Source organism: Gossypium raimondii, chromosome 3 (assembly GCF_025698545.1).
Source record: "Gossypium raimondii isolate GPD5lz chromosome 3, ASM2569854v1, whole genome shotgun sequence".
Lineage (NCBI taxonomy): Eukaryota > Viridiplantae > Streptophyta > Magnoliopsida > Malvales > Malvaceae > Gossypium > Gossypium raimondii.
Genome location: NC_068567.1, coordinates 58,760,440 through 58,774,501, shown reverse-complemented (window position 1 = coordinate 58,774,501; position 14,062 = coordinate 58,760,440). Strand labels below are relative to the sequence as shown.

The window sequence follows — 14,062 nt, the reverse complement described above, 5'->3', positions numbered from 1 at the left end:
GTGTGACAAGGTGCTCAACGGTAAAAAATTGACCGTTGCCCCCCCAACGGTAAATTTTTTTTTACTATATAAACCCCCACCCTCCCTTTTATTTTCACAAACAAATTCAATATCAATTTCCTTAAAAAATTCTCTCAATTCCCTTCAAAAATTCTCTCAATTTTCTTTCAAAATTCTCTCAAACTCTCAAATAGCATCCTGGTATCAGCGATTTTATACTATTTGCTTAGTAAAAGTCAAAAAAAAAATTTATTTCTTACATGACCACTGTAGCGAAATCGCGTCCACGAGGCCACTATTTCACATTTTTTTCTCAAATAGCATCCTGGTAGAAGCGATTTCCCACTATTTGACCAGATACGTCAACTCGAAAAAAAATTTTTCGACACCCCTAATCCCTAAAAAGCCTGCACCCTAAACCCTAAAAGCCATAAAACCCAAACGTAAAATCAGCGTCAAAATCGCGTCCGTCGTAGCGATGTCGAGTGCGTGATGGGACATCGCGTCCACGTCAACAAGTCGCTACCGACGACGTGGACGCGATGTCTGTCACGCACGACGACATCGCTACCGACGTGGACGCGATTTCGGGGAAAATGGCCCATTCCGGTAAATAATTAAAAAATTGGCCCATTTCGGTAATTTTTTAAAAAAAGTGGCTTTTTTTGGTAAATTAGCCTGGCAAGCAGTTTCATGACCGTGTGAGATTCAAACTATCTTAGGTTTCAGAGGTAAATGGCTGTGTGAGGGGCCGTGTGACCTACTTGTGTGGTCCATATGCCCATGTGGCAGACCGTGTGGCCCTAATTCTAGGTACGGTTTGCCCCAATCCGCTCGTAAAAGAACACACACCTTTCACCGTGTTGACGATCGACGTTCTTCGCGATCCAATCTGATCTGATTCACCTAAATTAGGTCCTTCAAATGACATTTGCACACAAAATAACAGTTGATTTCCACCTTTTACAATTTAATCATTTTCCATTAATTAACTAACTAAACATCAAAATTACCTAACCAAATTTTAATACACCTATATAATCACTTCATAAATATTCAATAAGAATATTTATGGGCTTGGTTTATATATACGAGACCCGATATCTTATTTTCTAAAATTACTTGATTTTAGAGATAACCCGATTGAACTTAACTAATCATTCAATTAACTAAAATTATAAATTCAGAATTTACTATAATACTATATTTGACTCGTAAATATTAAATAATAATATTTACGGACTCTTTTTTGGATTTATGATCCAAACCACGGAGAAACGAGCTATTACATATATATAGTGATTTAACTTTTAATTTATATTTAAACCGATGATTTAATTAACTCGTCTTCTTACTTTATGAAAAAAAAGAAATTAGTTTTTACACTTTAATTTATCATAATTTGATCATTGAATTATATAATAATTAGGCTAGTCAAATAATTAGTAAATATATGAAACTTAAATTGTTAAATTTTATTAATTTATTATATATAAATCGTTGAATTTTTAGTTTTACTGACTTGAAATATTGATTAATAGGTAAGTGATGTACCGTAAAAATTTAGTAATGTTATCCAACAAGACTAAATTTTTATAAAAGGATGGAATTTTTTTTCGACGAAAAAGGGATGGAATTAATAAGTATTTATAAAATAAATTAATATTTTATTTGAAATAAAACCGTAAACACAAATCATAATGACTTATTTAAGTGTAATAAATAAATAAAAACTTGTCTAAAAAATAATAATTTGAATGCATTTTTTTAATATTTAATTGGCCATAAAGCTCGATCAAGCACACATTTATCGGCTCTGCTCCCCTTAGGCAAATCAAATTCCAACCCCCAGCAAGAAGAATTGGTCAGTGGTCCAAAAAAAAAACAAGGCTCATTATCTCACGCATTTTCAATTTCCGATGAATTTGCAATGCAATTAACACTCGGATCAGATCCAGAGATCTGAATAATCAAATTGTAATAATAATAACACGGTGATGTTAGCTTCCCAGACGCTCGGAGGACCGTCGAGGTGCGGCCGTGTGCTAGGCCCACCGCTCGACAAGATCATAAAAAATGCCGCATGGCGAAAACACACGCACCTCGTTTCCTCATGCAAATCCGCTCTCGACAAGCTCGAGACCCTCTCCGACACCGGCTTGTCCGATCCGACTTCACCGCTGCTCGGCATTTCATCTTCCGATGCCAACTTCGTCCTTAACCCGATCCTTCTCGCCTTGGAAACCAACTACGTCAAAGTTGCCGAGCCCGCCCTCGAATGCACCTTCAAATTATTCTCCCTCGGCGTCGCTCGTGGCGAGATCCATGGCAACGTTTCCAATCCGATCCTCTACAAAATCGTCGAAGCCGTTTGCAAAGTCGGCGGCATCGGGGAGGAATCGCTCGAGCTCGCCGTGCTGCGAGTTTTGCTCTCCGCCATCCGATGTCCTTGCGTTTTGATCCGTGGTGATTGCTTGCTCAACGTCGTTAGAACTTGTTATAACGTATATTTACGCGGTTTGAGTGGAACCAATCAAATCTGTGCTAAGTCCGTTTTGGCTCAGATTATGCTAATTGTATTCACCCGAGCGGAAGAAGATTCCATTGATGTTTCTATCAAAACAGTGTCGGTTAGTGAGCTTTTAGAGTTTAGTGATAAGAATTTAAATGAAGGAAGTTCAATTTATCATTGTCAGAATTTTGTTAGCGAGGTTATGAGTGCCAGTGAAGGGGTTCCAGATTTGAAGCTATCGCAGCCGAGTAAGGATCAGGAGCTGCAAAATGTTGAGTTGAAGACGTCGAAATGGGAAGAGGAGGAAATTGGGGAGTTAGAGGCGAAGGAAGGGGGGGTGGAATCGGGTTCCGGTGGGGTTAGTAAAATTAGGGAGGACGGCTTTCTTGTTTTTAAGAATTTGTGTAAGTTGTCAATGAAGTTTTCATCACAGGAGAATGATGATCAGATCCTTTTAAGAGGGAAAACGCTGTCTTTGGAGCTCCTCAAGGCTGTTATGGATAATGGGGGTTCCATTTGGCGCTCGAATGTTAGGCAAGTAATTTTATACTACTTTATTCACGTAGGGTTCTGATTTTATATAAAATAATTATGGTTGTTTGCACGTCACCATATATACTTTGGGCTTTGTTAGATTTTTTCCTAACAATCGTCACCATATATGCTTTGGGTTTAGATTTAGTGAGTTTAATAGTAAATATATTACGGAGGTTCTAGAGGTGTGAAATTATATTTTTTATTAGAAATTTAAATAAATTAGTAGATTAAAATTAAATTAGTCTTTTTATTAAAAATTATCCCTTTATATTATTAAAATTGGTGTGATTAATGGAATAATCATGCTAACATATATAGACTAATTTTAACAACAAAATGCATAAAATTTTTAATAAAAAAATTAGTTTACTCTATTATAGACTAATTAACTTATTTGTTCAGTAAAGAGAATAAAATACAATCTCAACCTAGTTATAAAAAAATGTTAGGAAAAAAAAAACATGTCGTGACCCATCCAACACCCCATATTTCATTATTATGGGGGTCTTGATGGAGGGAAACTTAAAAGAAAAACCTGAATGAACCTGTTTCAAGCACATAGCTTTTAAGTAGTGAGATTTTCATGAATAAATATGAAAAAGAATAATTTATTGAGCTAGTTTCAAAAATTAAATGAAAGAGCTCCGAAAACCAATGTCAACTCATCATCATCATCATCATCATCATCTTGCTTGGTATGTCGTGTAGTGTTGGTGATAAATAACTCTTTTTTCTGCAGTCTTCAGTTAAATTTATTCTAATGTTCTTATATTCTGTGCTACAAAATGCAGGTTTCTTAACGTAATTAAGCAGTATCTCTGCTTATCATTGTTAAAAAACAGTGCCTTGTCAGTGATGTCAATTTTCCAGCTCCAAAGTTGTATTTTTATGAGCCTGCTAACGAAATATAGAACAGGGTTGAAAGATGAAATTGGAATATTCTTTCCCATGCTTATCCTCCGAGTTCTAGAGAATGTTTTACAGCCAAGTTTTGTACAGAAAATGACAGTCCTTAATCTGTTGGAAAAGATTGCTGCGGATTCACAGATTATCATTGATATATTCGTGAATTATGACTGCGATGTGGATTCACCAAACATATTTGAAAGGTAATTTTCCCCCCCTAATAATTTTTCGTACGAGTGTTTAACATGAATGCTGCTTTCATGAAATCAAATAAGTTTATGATGTCATATTTTCAAGATAAGTATCCAACGAATCATATCTGAAATCCTATACGAATTCGAAACCTTGTCTCAATTTTTTACAAAAGGTAGGTCAAATAGGAATTAACTCAAGCGGAAATTATTCTTTGATGTTCCCAGTTCATGCTTTAGCTTCTTTTCTGATGTAATATTTCAATTCACTTTCCTTTTTCCTCAAAATCAAACTTTAGTAAAATGTAGTATTAAAAATCTTTATATCCATTCATATGTAAAATGATCTGAATTTGAAACCAAATTCTCAAATTTTGCAAAAGAGGGTTGATCAACCCAGGAATTAACTCAAGAACCAGTCGTTTCGTGTTGTTCTCAGAGGTTGCATTAGCATCCCTTCTAATGTATTTTGTTTTATTAAAAATTCCATTCTTTTTTTATTTATGAACGTGTTGCACTTTATAAAAATGTATTAAAACTCTTATAATTCCCTCAGATATTTGCAGGATTGTCAACGGCCTTCTCAAAACAGCTCTAGGACCGCCACCTGCTTCAACAACTACTTTGTCTGCAGTCCAGGATATAACTTTCCGGCATGAATCAGTAAATTGCTTGGTTAGCATTATTAAGTCAATGGGAGCTTGGATGGACCAAAAGCTGACAATAGGTGATTCTGACTTGCGTAAGAGCTTCAAGAGTGACACTGCAGCAGAGGGCCATTCAACTTTGACTGCAGAAGATGGAACAGTCTCTGATTGCGAGTTGCAACCAGAAATGAATTCTGAATTGTCAAATGCTGCTACACTTGAGCAACGGCGGGCTTACAAGATTGAACTTCAGGTTAGCTGGGATCAAGCGCGACTGTGTTTTCATGTACTTCATACTTATTAAGTATCCAAATTATTGGAGAGGGCTGCTTTAACATATCATGAGAATTTGCCATTATTGGCTTCTCTTCTGTCACGTATTTTTATATAGCTTAATATATTTTTAGTTTTCTCCTTTTCTTCACAAGCTTGGTTTTAGTGACAGTTTTACTTGGTTATATGCAGAAAGGTGTTTCGTTGTTTAACAGGAAGCCATCCAAAGGCATTGAGTTTCTTATAAATACCAAAAAGGTTGGCAACTCTCCAGAGGAAGTGGCCGCTTTTCTGAAGAGTAACACTACTGGGTTGAATGAAGCCATGATTGGTGATTATTTGGGTGAAAGGGAGGATTTTGCTTTGAAAGTTATGCATGCTTATGTGGATTCCTTTGATTTCAAATCTATGGATTTTGGTGAAGCGATAAGGTTCTTCCTACAAGGCTTCAGGTTACCAGGAGAAGCACAGAAAATTGACCGCATCATGGAAAAGTTTGCTGAGCGCTATTGTAAATGTAATCCTAGCTCATTTACCAGTGCAGATACTGCCTATGTACTGGCATACTCTGTCATAATGCTCAACACTGATGCCCATAATAGCATGGTCAAAGACAAGGTTTGTTTCTTCAGCACGTTATCAAATTGTGAGCTTTAGCTTACATGCTTATGCATATACTTGTCTTTTGAAGAACTCCTTTATGATCTATTCTGGGACTTGTAAGCCATTCTGGTGCTTTAAATTCATACCGTCAGTAATATGGAATTTCCCGCCTGTACTACTGCAAATTTTTTTTTTTCAGATCTACATAGATAAATTTACAAATGAATTGATTATGCTCTTATTTCTGTTTTATGTTGTTTCCGTATTCAGATGAACAAGTCTGATTTCATTCGAAACAATCGAGGAATAGATGATGGCAAAGATTTACCTGAGGAGTATCTTGGTGCTCTTTATGATCAAATTGTGAATAATGAAATCAAGATGAATGCAGATTCTTCTGTTCCTCAAAGCATGCAGGCGAACAGCTTAAATAAGTTATTGGGTTTGGATGGTATACTCAATTTGGTGACTTGGAAGCAAACAGAAGAAAAGGCATTGGGTGCAAATGGGCTTCTTATAAGACAAATCCAAGAGCAGTTTAAGGCAAAGTCGGGAAAATCAGAGTAAGTCTAAATCTAATTCCTTTTTAAGATGGTTGGTTTGGAGAATTCGGGAAAATCAGAGTAAGTTTTAATCTAATAATAGATGTTTGCCACTTTAATAAGTCAAATTTATGTAATGAATCGTAGTCTCAATTGGTTAGTTTTATGTTCCTCCATACCATATATCCGAGAGCTTCAGATGAGTTTTTTTACATGTTTTTGTATATGAGTAGAAATGTTGTAATACATTTTTTGCATGTCACGGGTTTTGATATATGTTAGTTGGGAAATGAATTCATATGATTTTTGTTTCTTGTCGGGAATAGAATTTGATAAGAGAATGACATGCATCATTAATCGAAGAAGATTCAGTCCTTGTACCTGCCTCGATATATGATCTCCATCCTGCTTTAATTGATTTTTGTTAATTTGTCATCCCAAATTTTCCAGAAGACCTGCATAATATTTAGTAACCTTTTGTCTTTGCTGTTGCAGGTCTGTTTATCATTCTGTTTCAGATGTAGCAATCTTGAGGTTTATGGTGGAGGTCTGCTGGGGACCTATGCTGGCTGCATACAGTGTCACTCTTGACCAGAGTGATGATAGAATTGCTACCACTCAATGCTTACAGGGCTTTCGACATGCTGTGCATGTAACTGCCGTAATGGGAATGCAGACGCAGAGAGATGCTTTTGTCACATCAACGGCAAAGTTCACTTTTCTCCATTGTGCTGCAGACATGAAACAAAAGAATGTTGATGCCGTAAAAGTAAGTGGTTTTTGTTTGCACATGATAACAAAGAATCGAATCTTTCCCCTAGTTTTCTTATATGCTATATCACACAAGAAAGAATTGCAGCATCTCAATGTTTGCATGCACAGCCTCGCACCACAGAGACAATACAATTCATATCCTGTACTTTATGTTTTTATGTTTTACAGTTCCTTATTGTTGGCTTTTGCTTGGTTGTGGAACATTGATAGTCTAGTCACTTGAGTAGAACCACTTAGCCTAATTGTGAAAAATATTGCATCAAATCTAAGTTTCTGTGACGTGTTCTTTTTACTCACCTTTTGAAATATTTTACAATATAGGCAATAATATCTATTGCCATTGAAGATGGTAACCATCTTCAGGAATCCTGGGAGCATATATTGACATGCCTGTCCAGAGTTGAGCATTTGCAACTGTTGGGAGAAGGTTCATCAACCGAAACATCCATTTTATCCGTGCCTAACACTGAAATAGATGAAAAGGTTCCAAAACCTTCTGGTATTCAATCCCTGAAGAAAAAAGGATCACTCCAGAATCCAGCTGTAATGGCAATTGTGCGAGGAGGGTCATATGACAGTGCCGCTGTTGGAGCCAATAGTTCAGGACTGGTAACCCCAGAGCAGATTAATCAATTCATTGCAAACTTGAATTTATTGGAACAGATAGGAAGTTCCGAGTTGAACCATGTTTTTGTACATAGCCAAAGATTAAACAGTGAAGCAATAGTGGCTTTTGTGAAGGCCCTTTGCAAGGTTTCTATAGCAGAGTTGCAGTCTCCAACAGACCCTCGAGTTTTTAGCCTCACAAAACTAGTTGAAATTGCGTAAGATTCTTAATCTTTTTCTTTTAGAAAATTTCATATAATGCTCTAGCTCCAACAGATCAGTTTTTGGCTTCAGAGATGAAATTGCCCTAGCCCTCTCTATATCCCTCCTCTATGTGCCTATGGAGAATGCTTATTCTAGAATCTTATGTTGCAGGCACTACAATATGAACCGCATCAGATTAGTTTGGTTTCGCATATGGAATGTTCTCTCTGATTTCTTTGTTTCTGTTGGACTGTCCGAGAATTTATCCGTGGCAATCTTTGTGATGGATTCCTTGCGGCAGCTTGCTATGAAATTCTTAGAACGTGAGGAGCTGGCAAACTACAATTTCCAGAATGAATTTTTGAGACCATTTGTGATTGTTATGCAAAAAAGCAACTCCATAGAAATAAGGGAATTAATAGTTCGATACGTTTCTCAGATGGTACTCAGCCGCGTCAGTAATGTGAAATCTGGATGGAAAAGTGTCTTTATGGTATGCTAATTGCTCATACATGATTTCGATTGTCATTGCAGCTGGAACAGCTTTTATTTTCACACAAGTTTATCATTTTCTCAGGTGTTTACAGCTGCTGCTGTGGATGAGCGGAAGAATATTGTCCTGCTAGCTTTTGGGACCATGGAAAAAATAGTTAGAGAGTACTTTCCTCATATCAGTGAGACAGACGCTTCTACTTTTAGTGATTGTGTGCGATGCCTCATCAAGTTCACAAATAGCAAGTTTGACAGTGATATTAGCCTTAATGCTATTGGATTTCTCCGGTTTTGTGCTATCAAACTTGCTGAGGGAGGCCTTGTTTGCGCTGATAAGAGCCCAGACGATGGTTCATCTGTTTCAGCTGTAACTAAGAATGATAGAGATCTACAAAGTTTCGCTGATAGTGATGATCATGCATCCTATTGGGTTCCCTTGCTAGCAGGTAATCTGCTAGTTACTACTTGCTAACACTTTTGTTAAGAGTTATTTGACCCGAATCCCGTAACTTTTTAAAAAATAAAATAGAGAGGCAAAATAAGGGGATCTATGGGGGCGAAGGACCGAGACCATAGACCGCCACAAATCCCCATTAAGCACTAAACTCGACTGGGGTTGCAATTGTCTGTCTCTGCGGTATGGACCATACCGCACAAGTTGAATTCGTATAGGACTATACTTCTTTTATTAGACTTCAATTATAATAGAGTCGTGTGTGTTTTCAACAGTTTTTTTTTTATTACTTTGCGATCATTTTATTACCATTATCGACATTTATTATAGCAATTTTTATGAATATGGATTGCAAAATAGGCTATTTGTTTCTCTCAGGATGGGAACATGATTGTTCATTGTTATCACCTTTAGTTTCCTTCAATGTTGCCAAAAATGAAGTTTGTTTCCTGTTTTAATGTTAGAAATTTGATATGATGTTCCAGGTTTATCAGAACTAACATCCGACTCGAAGTTAGCCATCCGAAAGAGTTCGACGGAAGTGCTTTTCAACGTCCTGAAGGGTCATGGTCATCTTTTCTCACGAGCATTCTGGATTGGTGTTTTTAGCTCTGTTGTTCTCCCCTTATTTAATGGTGCATCTCCTGTAAAACAGGATTCACCAACAGCGAAATCTCCTCGTCCTGATGGAAGTACATGGGATCCTGAAATTTCTGCTGCCGCAGCGCAGTCTCTTGTAGATCTTGTTATAAGGTTTTTCAATGTATTGAGACCTCAACTACCAAATGTAGTATCTATACTGGCAGGATACTTAAAAAGTACAAAACAGGGTCCTGCAAGCACTGGAGTTTCGGCAACATATCGTTTGACAGGAGAGTTAGGAAGCAGATTTTCAAAAGACGAATGGCAAGAAATCCTTCTAGCTATAAAAGAAGCTGCCACTTCAACATTGCCTGGGTTTATGAAGATTTTGAGAAGCATGGATGACATCAAGGTGCCTGAGAATTCTCGATCCTCTACTAATACTGAAACAAGCTCTGATCATGGACTGACCAAGGATGACCTTGAGGAAGATAATCTGCAAACTTCAGCTTATGTGGTTTCGAAAATGAAGAGTTTTATCGCGGTCCAGCTACTGATTATGCAGGTTCTCCCATACACACTCTATTTGTTGCAATGCTAATAATGACTCTTCTCTATGCCTTGGAATCATTTTGACATGATCATACTTGTTTTGGCTTTCATCATTTCAGGTTATAACTGATATATACAAAGCGAACCTACAATTCTTGGTAGCTTCCAACATAAATATCATTGTCGAGATATTTTCTTCCATTACATCACATGCTCAGCAACTGAACTCCGAGACTGTCCTGCAAAAGAAAATAAAGAAAGTATGCTCGATCTTGGAGACCTCCGAACCGCCCATGGTTCACTTCGAGAACGAGGCTTATCAAAATTACCTCAACTTCCTCCAAGATTTAATCAAAAACAATTCATCCGCCCCAAAGGAGATGAACCTAAGATCACTAGTGGCAGTGTGTGAAAAAATATTGCTGATATACCTTAGCTGCACCGATTACAACTACGCACGGCGGCAGAAACCGGTTGAGATACCGGTGACTCATTGGATTCTCCCCTTGGGAGTAGCCAAAAAGGAAAAAATGGCAGCTAGGACACCTCTACTTGTGTCTGCATTGAAGGCATTGAATTGCTTGGAGAAGGATTCCTGCAGAAAGTACATTGCAGATATCTTTCATCTGTTGGTCGATCTGGTTCGAAGCGATCATAGCTCGAATGAAGTTCAACATGCTCTAAGCAACATATTCCAGGCATGTATAGGTCCGATAATAATGCCATAAATTCATTATGTTACATAATATTACATACTTATTTTATGCCATCATCACAATTTTGATCATTATATATAGACTTTGGCTTTGATGAGAATCCAATAGCCAAGACCCAAGATACCATCCTATATTTATTTAATTTTGTAGCATATCCTGATGATATAAATTGAAAATTTCTTCTAATTTGAAGTGCTTGTGTCTTTACTTACTAATCTTGGATATGCCATCTTTTAAGCATATTTTAAATTATGGTTAAATCTTCACCTTAATAAAACAACTCTCTACAGTCGTTTCAATTCTATCATACGAGTGAGCAGGCAAGTGAAAGACATTAGTTATGCCCTGCTACGGTTAAATCCTATCTATTTATGGTTTTAGTCTTATTTAGGATTTATTTCCTTTAATTTGACACCATTTGGTCTCTCTAGTCTAAATTGATAACAACCTTGGTTGTTTCGTTTTTTTCTTCTATTGTTATTTGATCACATGATTAGAGACATAAAAATTCAATCAATCATATTTAACTCATAATAAATTTATATGTCAATCGAGCAGTTAAGGACATTTAAAAATATTCATATCATCTTACAAATAGCACGAAAAAAAAAATAGGGCTAAGTTACACTAATTTAAAGTAGAGGGAGTTTTGTATCAAAGAAAATTAAGTAGAGGGAGTTAAATATATATATTTTCTAATATAGTAGAAGAATCATAATAAACTTATTTTTGAACACATTAAGAAAATACACATTTTTATGAAGAAAAATACTTTGTATTAATAGGGACCGTAAAGAAAGTGTACATAAACATGTTACTTAGTAGAAACGATAAATAAAACATTATAAATTGATGTACAAATGTTATTGTATGAAAAAAAAATCTGAAATAAAAGAGAGACAAACTGTTAAAAGACCCATTACATTAGTGATGCATGAAAAACCAAATCTCAAATAGTTTATGCTCCTCCTGAACATCTTGAAGTCTAATTTTATGAGTACCATCACAATGCTCTGTCCTGTGAGGTTCTCTAAGAATAGTTTTCAATAGATATAGCGACACCTTTTTTTTTTTTACAAATCTATGTATATATCAAAACACGAGTAGAAACAAAAACAAAAATAAAAACCACCAATATTTTTAAAAAATATGTGTTAGACAATAACTACGATAATTTTAAAGAAAACATAATAGGTTAAAATTAAAGCTGTCACTATTTTTAGAGAAAATAGAGTGGACTATTATTAAAGCACAAACTTTCATTAGGTGGAACTCTATAATGTGGGGTGAAAAACAGAATTATACCACAAATGTATAATAAAAATTGATATTAAAAAATAAATGAGACATCAATTGAAATGATAAAATAAAGATTAAAAATTACGATATCTTTGATTTAAATCTCATCATTTATATATATTTTCTAATTCCTTTCTTATCCAATTAATTTGGTACTCTATTAATTTATAGCAATGACTAATCCCTTCGTCATAGGTGGTTTTTAAAGAGGTACACGGTTAGTCATGAAATGTGTTTCATTCCATGGTGCTCCATTAACTTATAATAATACCCGGTAACAATGGTTAATCCTTTTTGTCGTGAATATTCTCCAAAAAGATAAGCGACTAATCAAGAAATATACTCCGTTCCCATGGACGAAAATCAAACCCCAACTTCATAATTAAAGAATGAAGTGATCAACCGCCACACAACATCTCATATTTATTAAATATACAGAATATAATAAACACGATTAAAATAAACGTAAAATGCTGTTACCCTGTATTTTGATTATTCTCATATTTAGGTTAAAAAAAGAAAAGATTATTCTCATATTTGAAACTCATCGAATTTCTTTTTCAGCAAAAAAAAAGTCTTGGCCATTGGTAGGTGGGAAATATTGACTACACTAGTTGCCTTTGACCTCTACATTCTTTTTAGTAAATTTTCTTCTTTGTCATGCCAAACAAACTACTATTATACTCAGATTCTTCCAGTGGAAGGCTGCTTGAATTAATTGTTATAAAAATCATGACTTAAAAATAAAATATATTCTAATTTTTGTTATTATCAGCTCACATAAATTCAGTTGAATTTGGTGTTAAGTTATTTCAGGTTGAATTTTTTTGGTATAAAACCCATTTTATATAAATTAAGTTAAATGGAAAAAACTTATATTTAAAGAAATAGTGCTAATAGAATAATAGAAGGACCAGTTCATTTAACCTGTTATTATTGTGTTATTAAAAGAATTAAATATAATTATACAAAAGTTAAAATTATGGAAGTGTTCCGTAAAAAAAAGTCATGAAAGTGTAGCTTTATTTTTATATTAGTGTAAGTAGATCAATCCTCAAATATAATAATTATAATTATAAGCATACTTCTAATTTTTAAAAAAATAGTTTGTAAAACTTAATGGTTAAACTTAAGATAATTTTTAAATAGTCTTGTGAATGATTATGGTATTAATTTCATTATTTAATTCACTTTACAAATGTACAAATGAATTTAGAGCACGTATTATGATTGTTGTGAACTAAAAAAGGCCAATAATTGTATATTAGACTTTAGGATAAATCAAAGTTCATATATAATTTTGAGATTTATCCCTAAAAAAAAAAGGAAAGTGAGTGGATTTTTAATACATATTTCCATTTGATAAGTTTTTATACGTTTTAACTAGCATTTTACTTAATTTATGCACCATATAAAAATTCAAAAGGGATAAATCTTGAAACAATATATGTGAAATCAGCAAAAAAAGATTTTTAGCGGTGTCTTTTTGGGCCTATAGCGGCGCTTATAAGCATCGCTAAAACTATTTGTGGCGTTTTGATAAGTACCGCAAAAAATGCTGCTAAATTTTGCTGCTTTTTTTAGAACATGACTTTTAACAGCGCTTTTCTCAAAAACGCCGCTAAGAACATGACCTTTAGCGGCGCTTTCCCCAAAAACACCGCTATAGAACATGACCTTTAGCGGCGTTTTCCCCATAAATGCTGCTAAAGAACATGGCCTTTAGTGATGCTTTCCCCACAAATGCCACTAAACAATATGACCTTTAGCGGCGCTTTCCCAACAAACGCCACTAAAGAACATGACCTTTAGCGATGCTTTTCCCAAAAAACGCCGCTAAAAGTCATGTTAACAACCCATTTTCATTCATATAGAAGCCGAATTGTCAAACATAATTTCCTGTAACATCAAATCGAACCAAAAACTGCAAATCTAAATGATACTTCAAATCCAACGAAAGAAATATGTATATGATCTAAATTAATAAATGAAATAACAAAATTTATTATATTTAAAAGTTATATTGTTAAAATATTCTCATAATAAGAAAGCAAAAGTCTAAGATGACGAATTCTGCGGCTACTGAAACATCTTCATCATATTCTTAAGTTGTAGCTGGAGTTCGTCATATTTTCTGCTTGCCTCTACTTCCCTCACTGTTGACTCTGCTTT

The 14,062-nt window shown here is 35.0% G+C and overlaps 1 protein-coding gene across 3 annotated transcripts; it reads left to right on the top strand.

The window, feature by feature from the left end:
- Positions 1-1,997: 1,997 nt before the first annotated feature.
- On the top strand, positions 1,998-10,704 carry LOC105795024 (brefeldin A-inhibited guanine nucleotide-exchange protein 1). 3 transcript variants are annotated; one of them, XM_052627804.1, is made up of 12 exons: positions 1,998-2,827; positions 2,876-3,046; positions 3,841-4,158; positions 4,713-5,046; positions 5,259-5,684; positions 5,940-6,232; positions 6,707-6,980; positions 7,307-7,809; positions 7,967-8,288; positions 8,373-8,733; positions 9,227-9,888; positions 9,995-10,704. In XM_052627804.1, the coding sequence occupies exons 1-12, from the start codon at positions 1,998-2,000 to the stop codon at positions 10,601-10,603; spliced, it is 5,103 nt and encodes a 1,700-aa protein (XP_052483764.1). In that variant the 3' UTR covers positions 10,604-10,704. The 3 variants fall into 3 exon arrangements, with proteins under 3 accessions (XP_052483764.1, XP_012479908.1, XP_052483765.1); XM_012624454.2 differs by having other exon boundaries at positions 1,998-3,046; XM_052627805.1 differs by lacking the exons at positions 1,998-2,827; positions 2,876-3,046 and having other exon boundaries at positions 4,122-4,158; positions 4,703-5,046.
- Positions 10,705-14,062: the final 3,358 nt, after the last annotated feature.